The following is a 12,227-nucleotide window of genomic DNA, read 5'->3' as shown; positions in this document are numbered from 1 at the left end:
AATATTTTTTTTTTTACCACGTGCTTATTATACTGCGTTTTTAACGGAGAAGGGTATTCCTGCACAACCGGAGACTGCACACACTGTTGTTTTAACGGGCTTGTTTTGCTCTTTTTGTTATATCTGGCAACCTGTCAGTTCAGAAGTGAAAAGAAGGAGAGCAGCAATATGAAAACCAAACCGCAGCTACTGTTAGTGTTGACTAAGTAGTTTAAATTATACACACCTTATAACAGTGTGTCGAACACCGCGCGCTCCCTCTCAGTGCATGTGCACGCGCGCGTCTTAACATCAACAAAATGCGATCGATTAATTTGAGAGTGAAGTTGTAATCACGGATCGAATCAAAGGAAGATTTTATCAACTGGTTCAGTAGGCAATTGTTTGGAGTTAAAAAATATATAACTCGCGCTGCATATTTAGTAATTTTGCCTCAGAAACAGGATTATACATTCGTTTTAACAAGCAGGATGTTCATTCATGCTGAATGCGATTTGCATGTTTAAAAAGTAACTATACATAAGAGAAGGAAAGAAGCGGATAACTATACATTATTTAAGGTTATTTCTCATAATGATATTGATATAGCCTATGAAATGTTGTTATCAAGTAGCTTCATGCTTTCCCCGTTGCGAACGTGCACTCCTCTTAACTGTAGCCTGGGTGCTGCTGCTCTGCTCTAGTTGACGGCTGCCTTTCCCCCGAACATATCACGTTAACAACAATCCTTTAGAAAACGTAATTCCTTTGTGGCTCCTCTTGATCTGCTTTCTCCATGTTTCTTTGAGAAATCTCAGCATCAGTCTCACGCGCTCTGCACGGGAGTTAACCACGCCTCTTCATTTGCATTTCGCGGTATACACGGAATAAAAAAATCTGTTACGACTGACGTTTTCTATCGCGGTAACGATATATATTGTCATACTGCCCAGCCCTACAAAAAGGTATTTAATAAAAGGGTATGAGTAATTGTGGCCAACATGTTTTGGAGAAAAACATTTATTTAATGGCACTTTTCCACTGCATAGTACGGTACGGTTCGGCTCAGTACGCTTCGACTCGGCGCGGAACAGTTCGGATCGCTTTTCGTTTCCACCGCAGTAGTACCCCTTCAAAGTGTGTGGGACTGATCGTTATTTGCGCGCGCCTCTACTGCCATGACATCATCTTAAAAGCGGCACATTTTCAAACCCACAACACAGGAACAATGGAGCCTATCGAGGGGATGGTGTTCCTGATTCTCGGTATGTGGTTGTTTTTAACTGCTAGACGGAAAAATGTGTGGTGGCAGCAAAGCAAAGTTACTGCTAAAAAAGTGTCTCGTGTCGCAAATCCAATGACTCTAGTAGTGACGCAGGGAATGACGATTCTGTCTGACCAATCAGTGATCTGCAGTGTTTCACGTCACATTTTAGTACCGGTACGGTACGCTTGGAACCTCAACAGACCAGGTACCATTTAAAGCGACCTGAAGCGAACCGTACTGTACCGTACCATGCAGTGGAAAAGCACCACAAGCGAGACGTACCGAACCGTACCGTACTATGCAGCGCCTTTATAATGTGATTGAAACATTTATTTTATATGTGTGTGTGTGTGATATATATATATATATATATATATATATACACACACACACACACACACACACCCTATCATGCAATCTGAATTTAGTCACATCTGTATTGTGTGTCTGTGTACTTTTTCTTAAAGAATGATTCAATATTTATTGCATATAATTAAGTAAAAATATTGCCCTCCTAATGCATTTTAGATTGTGTTCTGTCTGCAGCCTAATTTTATTTGATCGTGACTCAATGCTTTGTTTTAGGAACAAGCCAAGCAGCTCAGGAAGAGGAACTGGGAGGCGCTGAAGAACATTTTGGACAATATGGCCAATGTGACATACAGAACAACATGGTCTGAGGCACAGCAGTACCTGCTGGACAACCCCACTTTTGCTGAAGATGAGGAGCTACAGAGTATGAACACACACACACACACACACACACAGTAACAGCCGCCTCCACATTATGATGCTTTTAACCCGCATAGAGCGAGTGTGTTTGATATAGACAAAGCTTTTATCTTCCTCTCTGTGTGTTAGACATGGACAAGGAGGATGCGTTGATCTGCTTTGAGGAACACATCCGTGCTCTTGAGAAAGAGGAGGAGGATGAGAAGCAGAAAACTCTTCTGCGAGAAAGACGCAGACAACGCAAGAACAGAGAGTCCTTCCAGGTGAAGCGCACGCACACACACACACACACAGAGACGCGTGTAACTGTCCTGGTTTGTCCGCTGCGTCACCTGTCCAGGCTGGCAAATATGAAAAGCGCTCACCTTGATTAATTGGAACTTGATGCTGGAATATCAACAAAGTCTGCGATGACAGATAATCTGTTTGACCGAGTTTAAGGTACAGCAGGTCATTATGCCATGAGGGAGATGGAATCGCTCCGCTTTAACAACACTCAGAAAACCACTGGAGTATAAATATTGTTCAAAGCGATTAACTATTTTGCATTTAATATTGGTTCAAACTGCATACTACAGCTCACGCTCTGAAATTTGTAATTGATTTGGATCAAAAATGTTTACAATTTAAATCTCCCATGTCACTTAGATCACAGAATGGGAGAGTATGGAATTTGATTTTAGTATTTTTTTGGGTCTGGGTAAGTATGGAAATATATGTTTTCAGACTATTACCTCTATTCAGTTTCCTACATCAAAATATTAAGAATTTCAAAAAATGAATAAATAAATAAATGGATCATATAGTGGTCATTTAACATGACTAAATGAATTCATGACACATATTTTCATTATGTAAAACTGCTTGTTTTTACTATAAACAAGTCTCCTTAGAACTGTACTGTATACTGAATATAATTCTGATAAAAATGCTATATGGGTGAATAATTAAATTTTAATTTTAATTTAATTGAACAAATTAAATAAATTGCCATGTTTGCCTGCCATTATTATTAAAAATATAATTGGGTTACTGCAATTATTTAGCAACATAACAGCATACATAGTCAGAATGTAGCACACATGTTAACAGTCAAATTTTAAACCATTGATTCTACTGAGAAGTTTGAAAATCTGAATATGGAAAAGTATTGAATTTCTTTTCTGTAAATGTGTCGGAACCCTCAAAGACACCATGTCACTTTGCTGATACCTTTACTAGGGGTGGCACGGTTCACGAAACCGACGGTTCGGTTTGTATCACGGTTTTAGTGTCACGGTTTTCGGTTCTGTACGGTTCTTGTTATTTTTTTTCTTTTAATCTTTAACACTCCAGAAATGTACTTCAGCATGTGATATATAGCTTAATTATCCACACTTTAGGACACAGTATAAAAAAAATTATATTCATGCAATCATGCACAAACTGAATTTGACTCTTTGACTTTAAGCACATTTTGGGACTATCTCAGAGGAAAGCTAGGTGAGATTTTGATACAGCAAGAGAGAAGACATTGACATGCTTTTCATTTATTTTGAAAAAAAAAGGAGAATGTGTATCACTATCTCTACAAGAACTTGAGCATTTTTATCACACAAATCTTATTTACACAAAGAAATTAACTTGCATTTATCAACTGACAACTTTTGTAGCTCTTACAAAAATTCTATCTTTTAAAAGAAAAAAGAGGAACTACACTGTCTTTTATGAATAACAAGTTAATATACATGAATACCTCATTGCCTATAATTAGGCTATAGCAATAGCAAAGGCCATAAACATAAAGTGAAACATAAGTTCAACCTCAACACAAAAAACAGTATAAACAATGCTTCTATTCCCAAAAAGTGAGGGTACCTTTTTTCACTTAAAATTAAAGTGCAGGATTTCGAAACATATGACTGGAGCTCTTATCTAAACATAAAGTGCCACTGTAACGTTATATTAAAATATCATAACATGAAATCCAAAATGTTCCCACACACCAGACTTATACCATAGACTTATAGGACGCTCGCGCTTCCTCCAACTCCCTCATCTCTCCCACTTGCCATTTCTCCGCGTGCCATGACCTGCAGCGCTCCATACTCCACTTTTACTGGATTGTTTTAACCGGCATACAGAGCGATCGGTAATGACATCAAATACCGCGAAAGTTTGTGACGGAGCCGTCGTTCCCGCTCTAGTTTGATGTTATTCACCGGTCGCTCTGTGCAGCGCCGGTCCAAGTTGAACAAGCTTATGTCGTGCGAAAAGAAAACAAACGTGACATACGGGCACGAGGCTACATTGCGCATGCGTCGAACCGTGAGACGCACACACGCTCCGAACCGAGACGAGCGAACCGAACGGTTCGGGTGTTTTTTCATGTACCGTGCCACCCCTAACCTTTACTGACTAGTTTGGATCTAAATTATCTTTCTTTTTGCACTTCTTGTATAGTGATGACATGCACTCACATTCAAGCCCCCGTCTTACTGGAGAGGCTTTTTTAAAAGTCTTAAGTTTCTGGAATTTGAAACATTGAAAACGTGCTTTTTTATAACCAGTAGATTCATAAAATCTCACCCTTTTAAAGTGGGAAAAATAAAATGTACCATCAGTAATAATCCTTTGTGAAGGACAACATTCTTGGCTTGGTTGTTAAGTGGTGTGGTGTGTGTGTTTTCAGAAATTCCTGGATGAGCTTCACGATCATGGGCAGCTGCACTCCATGTCTGCCTGGATGGAGATGTACCCGACCGTCAGCGCTGATATCCGCTTCAACAACATGCTGGGCCAGCCAGGTCTCTCTCTCTCGCTCTTCTCTCTTGCACAAACACATGGCAGGCTTTGATGCTGATGAATAATACATGTAAAAGGGTCCTGTCCTCATTTCTGACGTTCTCCATTTCACCAGTATAATCTGTGAACTCCACATGACTCTGAAACATCAGCACATATAAAATAGGCAATATCTTATTTTGGGCCCTCTAAAACTAAATAATTGAATGGTGAAAAAAAAAAATTATATTATGATTGTCTATGATAATTATTATTAAATGCATTACAATTGGATATTGGTGTCATTTATTGTAAAAGTGATAAGCTGCTCAACATTGTTCTGCGGTTTGTAAATTTTAGGCTCCACCCCTCTGGATTTATTCAAGTTTTACGTGGAGGATCTGAAAGCTCGTTACCATGACGAGAAGAGAATCATTAAAGACATCCTGAAGGTGAGAGCGAGAGACTGGCGATCAGTGTTTATCAGATCTGTGCTGAAACCCTTGATGAAATGTGTGTGTGTGTGTGTGTGTGTGTGCAGGATAAGGGCTTCCTGGTGGAGATCAACACAGGCTTTGAGGATTTTGGCTCAGTGATCAGTTCTGATAAACGCGCCACCACGCTGGATGCAGGAAACATCAAACTGGCCTTCAACAGTGTAAGCAGACTGCCTTGCTGAACTTTATTCAAATGAACCCTGTTCCAAAATGTGGTGCGATGCCAAACTACATTTTAAGGCAACAAATGATGGTTTTCATCCGACATGAAGGGAGGTTGGAAGTCCCAAAATTCAAAAGCGGCATTGCATATATACTTACATATACATGCAATGCCGTGTATGTATACTTACTTATACAGAAAAGACAATCCCTAAATGCTGACTGTGTTGCTAGAGTTGAGGTTTCCATGACAGATTGGGCTATTTTAAAATGGACACAGGTAGCATTTTTTTGAGCTACTTAGAATTGAACTTTTTGGCTGCAAACAGTCTATTTCCAGATGCTAGACTGAACCTGCTATTGAAAGGAATCTTGAAAATGTAGCAAAATAAGTTTTTACATAAAAATTAAACGGAAAAAAACTGTTTTCAAATTTGATAAAACAAAGAACCCAATGATAATTGAGCACCAAATCGGAATATTGGAATTATTTCTGAAGGATCATGTGACTGAAGAATGAAGAAAGTTCAGTTTTGCCATCACAGGAATATATTACATTTTAAAATGGATCCAAATAGAAAAGTTTTTCTAGTTTTTTTTAGGTTGTCAATAGGGCTGTGTATCACCAACAATGTTACGATACGTGTCATGATACTAAAAACACAATACAATACGCATCACAATACTAAAGCCACGATACAATACATATCACGATACTAAAGCCACGATACGATACGCGCCACGATACAATACGCATCACGATACTAAAGCCATGATACAATACGCATCACGATACTAAAGCCACGATACAATACGCATCACGATACTAAAGCCACGATACGATGCGCGCCACAATACAATACGTGTCACGATACTGAAGCCACGATATGGATCAATTTAGAATTTATAGGATCAATTTGGAATTTTTAGTAAGTGTTATTACGGTTGTGATAACTGAGAAAACAATTTTGTTTTTGTCATTAAAAAAAACAATGAGTTAAATAAAAATGCTTAGAATGGCTCTTCCTTCTGCTTTTAAAGTCTGCCTCAATTAACTGAAATAAAAATCATAGTGACACTAAAGCAGGTCTACACTGCTCAATAACCAAACAAAACAAAGCAAAAATGGTAACAACTTAAATTTAACTTAGTTTTCCTATAACTTAATATTTAAAATAACATTTGATCAGTAGTATACATTGTGAATATTAAATACTTAAATATGTTAAGAACATTGGGAAAGGAAAATTAAAAAAAAAAAAACAGTTACGGTAGTTTATCTTAGCAGCATGCTGGCATCTTGGTATATTGATAACGCTTCCTTTTACAGCCCTGTTACCCATGTACATACTATGTACTTATTGTAGTAATTACAATCCTGGGTAATAACTAGGTACTAACCCCGAACCTACCCCTAACCCATGTACTTACCTTATATTAGCCAGTACTTTCTAGGTAAGTACACTGTAAGTACTGTACTGTAAAAGGAAGCGGTACCGCTATATTTTCTAATGTAGTTTGCGTTCGAGGTGAAGGAAAAAATCTATTCACATATCTCTTCTAACGATTCACATCACTTTATACATTTCAGAAATCGACATTCTACACGCCTGTTAATAATGTAATGTTGACTGAACAATGAGCAGTGTAGCCCCAAGGAAGTTTAGAGAGCACTCAGGCTTGCAACAGAGGAAAATGTAGCTTCCTTAACAACAACAGGTCCTATATAATTATTTTCATGAATAGAAATAAGCCTAGAATAAGAAACAAAATATAAAATGTCACCTGTTGAAAAACATTATTAACAATCTAAGCATAAGTATCTGCATTTCATCAGGCTTTACCATATAAATCAGAGTCCTAATCATGTCCTAAACATGTATGAATGCATTACTTAAATTAGCTCTTTGTTCTGCATTAAATTAATACATTATTAGTTTACTGTACACATTTTTATATGGACGTTTCTAAAATACATAACTGATAACATCACTCTAAATTGTAAAGTGCATTTTCTGCAAAGCTGCTTTGAAACAATATGCATTGTGAAAAGCACTATACAAATAAATTGGAATTGGAATTGAATTGAATTGAACAATCGGGCTTGTGCTCGGACCGCAGCAAACGAGCCCAGTGTGAAGGCACAGTCACCTGCCTCCGCAATTTTTCATATCAAAGCAGTGAAGGCGGGGGAGGGGGAAGGAAGAGGATTGCAGATTAACTAGCAGGGCGCGCACAACGCACAGACTGGTGTGTAGAGGTGAATTGTGAGCTGTTAGAGACGTGAGACCAAAAATAAAGAGGCGGTCAATTTTAAAACGACTCGTCGACTAAAAAAATTGCCGTCGATTACATCGAATAATTTGAAATGAAACCTCATACGCGATTGATCTGAATGATTCTACAGTGTGGATTCAGTCTTGCCTGTGTAGACTTTAAAAAAGGAAAGCCAGCTCTCTACAGTTTGGAGCAGAGAACCAGTGTGTTTAGTTAATGTTTACTGATTAATGAGGTGACGGTTCATATTCATTGACTTGTGTTTGGTTTCTTTTCCTGGTTTTGCTTGTAGTTGCTGGAGAAGGCTGAAGCACGTGAGAGGGAGAGAGAGAAAGAGGAGGCCAGGAAGATGAAGAGGAAGGAGGCGGCGTTTAAGAGCATGCTGAAACAGGCCACGCCCCCTCTAGAGCCCGAGGCCACGTGGGAGGGGGTATGTCAAGCTATTACAATATATATCAACAATTGTATAGTTTATCTTTTAGAAGTACAATCTATCTAAACTGACTCCTTAAGATGTATTAGTCTTCCTCTACTGATCTGATGTGAATGTGTGTTCATGCTTGCTCAGGTACGAGAGCGTTTCCTAAAAGAACCTGCGTTTGAGGACATCACTCTGGAGTCTGAGAGGAAGAGGATATTCAAAGACTTCATGCATGTACTAGAGGTATAAAAGAATTATGAAATGGATTTTCAAGACTTTTTAAAGAAGGCAGATTCATATGTACAAGAATTGACTTAATTGTTCTGTACCGTTTATCTTGACATTGAAGGTTTTTTTTCTATTTAAAAAAAAATATTATACTTTTATTTTCTTTTTTTTTACATTGTCCGCTTACTAACGTAACTGCTTTTCTGGGTTAAAAGTAGTGTAACGCGCTACTACTGAAAATTTGGTAATGAAACATAGTTCCTTTTTCAATTTGGCACAATGCCTATGCATATGCCTAATTTATTCATAAATATTCAAAAAATGTTGATAAATGCATCATGCATTTATGGCATTATGCATAGTAGAACTTTATGTTATATATAGAACTTTAACTTTATTTAGGAACAGATATTGGGTTCTGCCCAGTCAAGCAACATAAAAGTAACAAGTAACGTAAAAAGTTACTTTCCATATGGGGTAACTAACTAAAGTAAGAAGTAAGTTTTTTTTAAGAAGTAAGGAGTCACACTACTTTTTAAAAGTAACTGTCTGAGCATGAAAAGGTCTGTAAAGTTACAAAGCCAAAGCTCGAAATTGCAGCCATTTTTGTCAAATATATGTTCGCAAAATTGAATCTGTGCATTGAGTGTCCTCATAAGAGAAGTCTTTATATGATTTAAATAGTCTTAAATGAACGTAGAGATTTGAGAGAAAATGTGTCAGATCACGTCTCTGTCAGCAGCGGCTGGTCTTAAAGGGTTAGTTCACCCAAAAATGAAAATTCTGTCAGTATTTACTCACCCTCATGTTATTCCAACCCCGTAAGACCTTCGTTCATCTTCGGAACACAAATTAAGATATTTAAGATATTAAGATCGCTCCTGCACACTAGTCCATAGGCTTCTTGAGGGACTAGCTCTTGCTGTCCCCGAAAAGTCATTAAAGACATCGTTAAAATAGTCCAAGTGACTACAGGGGCTCAATCTTAAGTTTATCAAACGACGAGAACACTTTTGTGTGCAAAAAAACAACAAAAATAACGACTTTATTTCAACTATTCGTTTATTTCTCCCTCTGCGCGAGTCAGGTTACTAGTTTAATAGCGTAAGCTTCTGTTATTGTACGTCACACGCATCACACACACATGACCAGCGTCGGCCAATAGTGAGCCTACGTGTGACGTAGCTCTACGCAATCACACTATGTTAACTGACTACAGGCCCATGGAGAAGGAAGTGAATAGTTGAAATAAAGTCGTTATTTTTGTTGTTTTTTGTGCACAAAAGTGTTCTCGTCGTTTGATAAACTTAAGATTGAGCCCCTGTAGTCACTTGGACTATTTTAACGATGTCTTTATTGACTTTTCGGGGACAGCAAGAGCCAGTCCCTCAAGAAGCCTATGGACTGTATGCAGGAGCGATCTTAATATCTTAAATATCTTAATTTGTGTTCCAAAGATGAACGAAGGTTTTACGGGGTTGGAACAACATGAGGGTGAGTAAATACTGACAGAATTTTCATTTTTGGGTGAACTAACCCTTTAAAGTGTCGTTAATGTTAATCAAAGAACAAAGGTAAGAGAGTAAATGACTCACTCAAACCCGGCGCCAGGAGGATTATTATACCGGTAGCCTAATAATCATGGGTGCACTCCGCTATCTTTTAACACCTCTCCGGCGAACGGCTTCATCACGCAAAAGAAAAACTCTTAATGAAGCGCAGTGAAATTCGACCTATGGCGTTTTCTGATGGATCGAGGTTGTTCGGTAACTTCATTTTATATGTGCAATTCACACGAGATCTAAGTGCATATGAGACTGCTGCGAGTAGTCAAACTTCAAAAATCCGAGGGAATAATTTCTTTAATGTATTTTTTATTTTTTTTTACAACCAGTCACATGGCTTTCATAGTTTTCAGTCACATGACTGGTGCGGTCAGATCACATGTCAATCAAACTCCCTGCGAAGGACGAATTGAACCTAATTTAAAAGTGAATGTGAAGTGCATACTGCCACACCAGCTTTTTATAAGCAATGTAAAGAAGTCGATTAACCGTTGGGAGAATAGTATTACGTCATCTCTAACAAGTGCAAATAATTGTTTTGGTGCAACTTTTTTCTAGAGATGCACTGGTTGACTGGCCATAAATGGCGATTTTTTTTGTTTAATATCGGCTGATATTTATTCTGGACTTGCTCACTGCATTGCAGTAATTTCCTGAAATCTCATTTGTTTAAAAATATTACAAAGAGGAGAGCGCTGACTTGCATCAGAGAAAATACCAGGCACAGCAAGGTCACTGTTTGTGATGCTTGAAATATCGAAAGAAAAATATAAATATTAAATTGGTGTGGGGGTTTATATGAATATCTCTGAAGGGAACTGTCTTCTGAATAGTTTCAGTCATGTTTTCTTTTCCTCTTCTCTCCGTACAAAGTCGTGTTTATTAGCGTAGATGCTTCGTTTACCGCAGTACCCAAAGAAACGCTTAATTTCAATAATCGCAACCTGCTGTCCGAGTGAATTTGCATTTTCATTGTCTGTCTGCTGTTTTTGTTTTGTGCTGGTGTCTTGTGTAACATCATTTCACAAAGCTAAACCCAGACCATTCTGTATTTGCTCTAAGTGTTGAAATTATGCAATCTAATTTAAATCAAAACAACTGTTCATGCTACATGTGTATAGCATCTTTGTTTAGATTGAAATGCAGTGGTTGCCTCTACTTTTCAAATTTCAAATATGTTCAAAAATCACAGTTGAAGCGGTTTACCAATCACAACACAGTGGTCCAACCAACCAATCAGATCATATTGTGCTTTTAGGAACTAAATGGAGCATTACTGACAGACTGGGAAGAGAGATGCAGCAAAAATGTCAATTTTTTTTTTTTTTAGAAAATTCAGGCATGAAAACCTATTCCAGTAGCACAACCCCACCACCACCATTTGGTAATTCATTGATTGTCTGATTTCCTTTCAGCATGAATGTCAGCATCATCACTCAAAGACTAAAAAACACTCCAAGAAATCCAAGAAACACCACAGAAAACGTTCCCGATCTCGATCAGTGAGTACTACCTCTAGTCATCTCATACCATAACTTTTGGTGGATATTTGACGTTCTGACATTGAAATTGGCCATTCCTGTGGTTTGTATGTGAATGTATCTGTGAAGGGATCTGTCTTTTGGTCTTACCTCTAATGGCAAATACAGTGGTGTTTAAGCAAAAGGAACCACCTTTATTTCTGCTGCTCCATATGCACCACCTGCTGTCAGAGTGAATCTCCATTATCATTCAGCCCATCAGCCGTTTTTGTTATGACCAATTGAATATAAAAATGTGATTTTTGTCAAAACTTTATTTGATTTGTGAAGTTGTTAAATCATAATTTTCAAAGCCATTTTAAAGTTATTGGTGTTGCAAACAAACAAGTAAATTGATAACTGCTTACTGAATTCAGTCCAGACTAGGGCTAAAAACCACAATGTCTCGCAGGTATTGTGATGCCAAATAAAACAGTCGGTTTTCAGACAATCATCGACAATATCGGGAAAAAGGACAAGTTTATTTCACATAGCCCCATATTTATGTATAGGAATATAAGATCGATTCTATTTCTTGATACCATTCTTTAAGCGCCAACGAACATTCCAGCATGCCTGTTGTTTTCTGTGCTGTGCACACATCCAAAGCATGCATGGAGTATCATATTGGTGCATGGACAAATACACACAAGTAGACAGTCAGTTTTGTCTTAAGTGAACTTTAATGCTTGAGAAAGAAAAAACAGTCAGCCTATTGGATCCGTGCATTGACAATAGCCTAAAAGATATACCTGTTGCCAGCATTGTCAATCAAAGAAGAAAAGAAAAAGAAAACCACTTGCTGAATTTGACAGA

The 12,227-nt window shown here is 37.9% G+C and overlaps 1 protein-coding gene across 3 annotated transcripts in view; it reads left to right on the top strand.

Moving 5' to 3' along the window:
• Positions 1–12,227, top strand: part of prpf40a (PRP40 pre-mRNA processing factor 40 homolog A) — a 60,822-nt gene that overhangs the window by 40,945 nt on the left and 7,650 nt on the right. For all 3 annotated transcript variants that reach the window (XM_089133023.1, XM_089133024.1, XM_089133022.1), the window contains 8 exons: positions 1,832–1,982; positions 2,108–2,241; positions 4,650–4,764; positions 5,102–5,193; positions 5,283–5,399; positions 7,970–8,107; positions 8,246–8,341; positions 11,307–11,393. In XM_089133023.1, the coding sequence (XP_088989149.1) occupies positions 1,832–1,982; positions 2,108–2,241; positions 4,650–4,764; positions 5,102–5,193; positions 5,283–5,399; positions 7,970–8,107; positions 8,246–8,341; positions 11,307–11,393 (930 nt within the window). The remainder of the gene's footprint in view (positions 1–1,831; positions 1,983–2,107; positions 2,242–4,649; positions 4,765–5,101; positions 5,194–5,282; positions 5,400–7,969; positions 8,108–8,245; positions 8,342–11,306; positions 11,394–12,227) is intronic.

Source organism: Pimephales promelas, chromosome 7 (genome assembly GCF_988280905.1).
Source record: "Pimephales promelas chromosome 7, fPimPro1.hap1.1, whole genome shotgun sequence".
NCBI lineage: Eukaryota > Metazoa > Chordata > Actinopteri > Cypriniformes > Leuciscidae > Pimephales > Pimephales promelas.
This window is presented reverse-complemented; position numbering and strand designations above follow the sequence as displayed.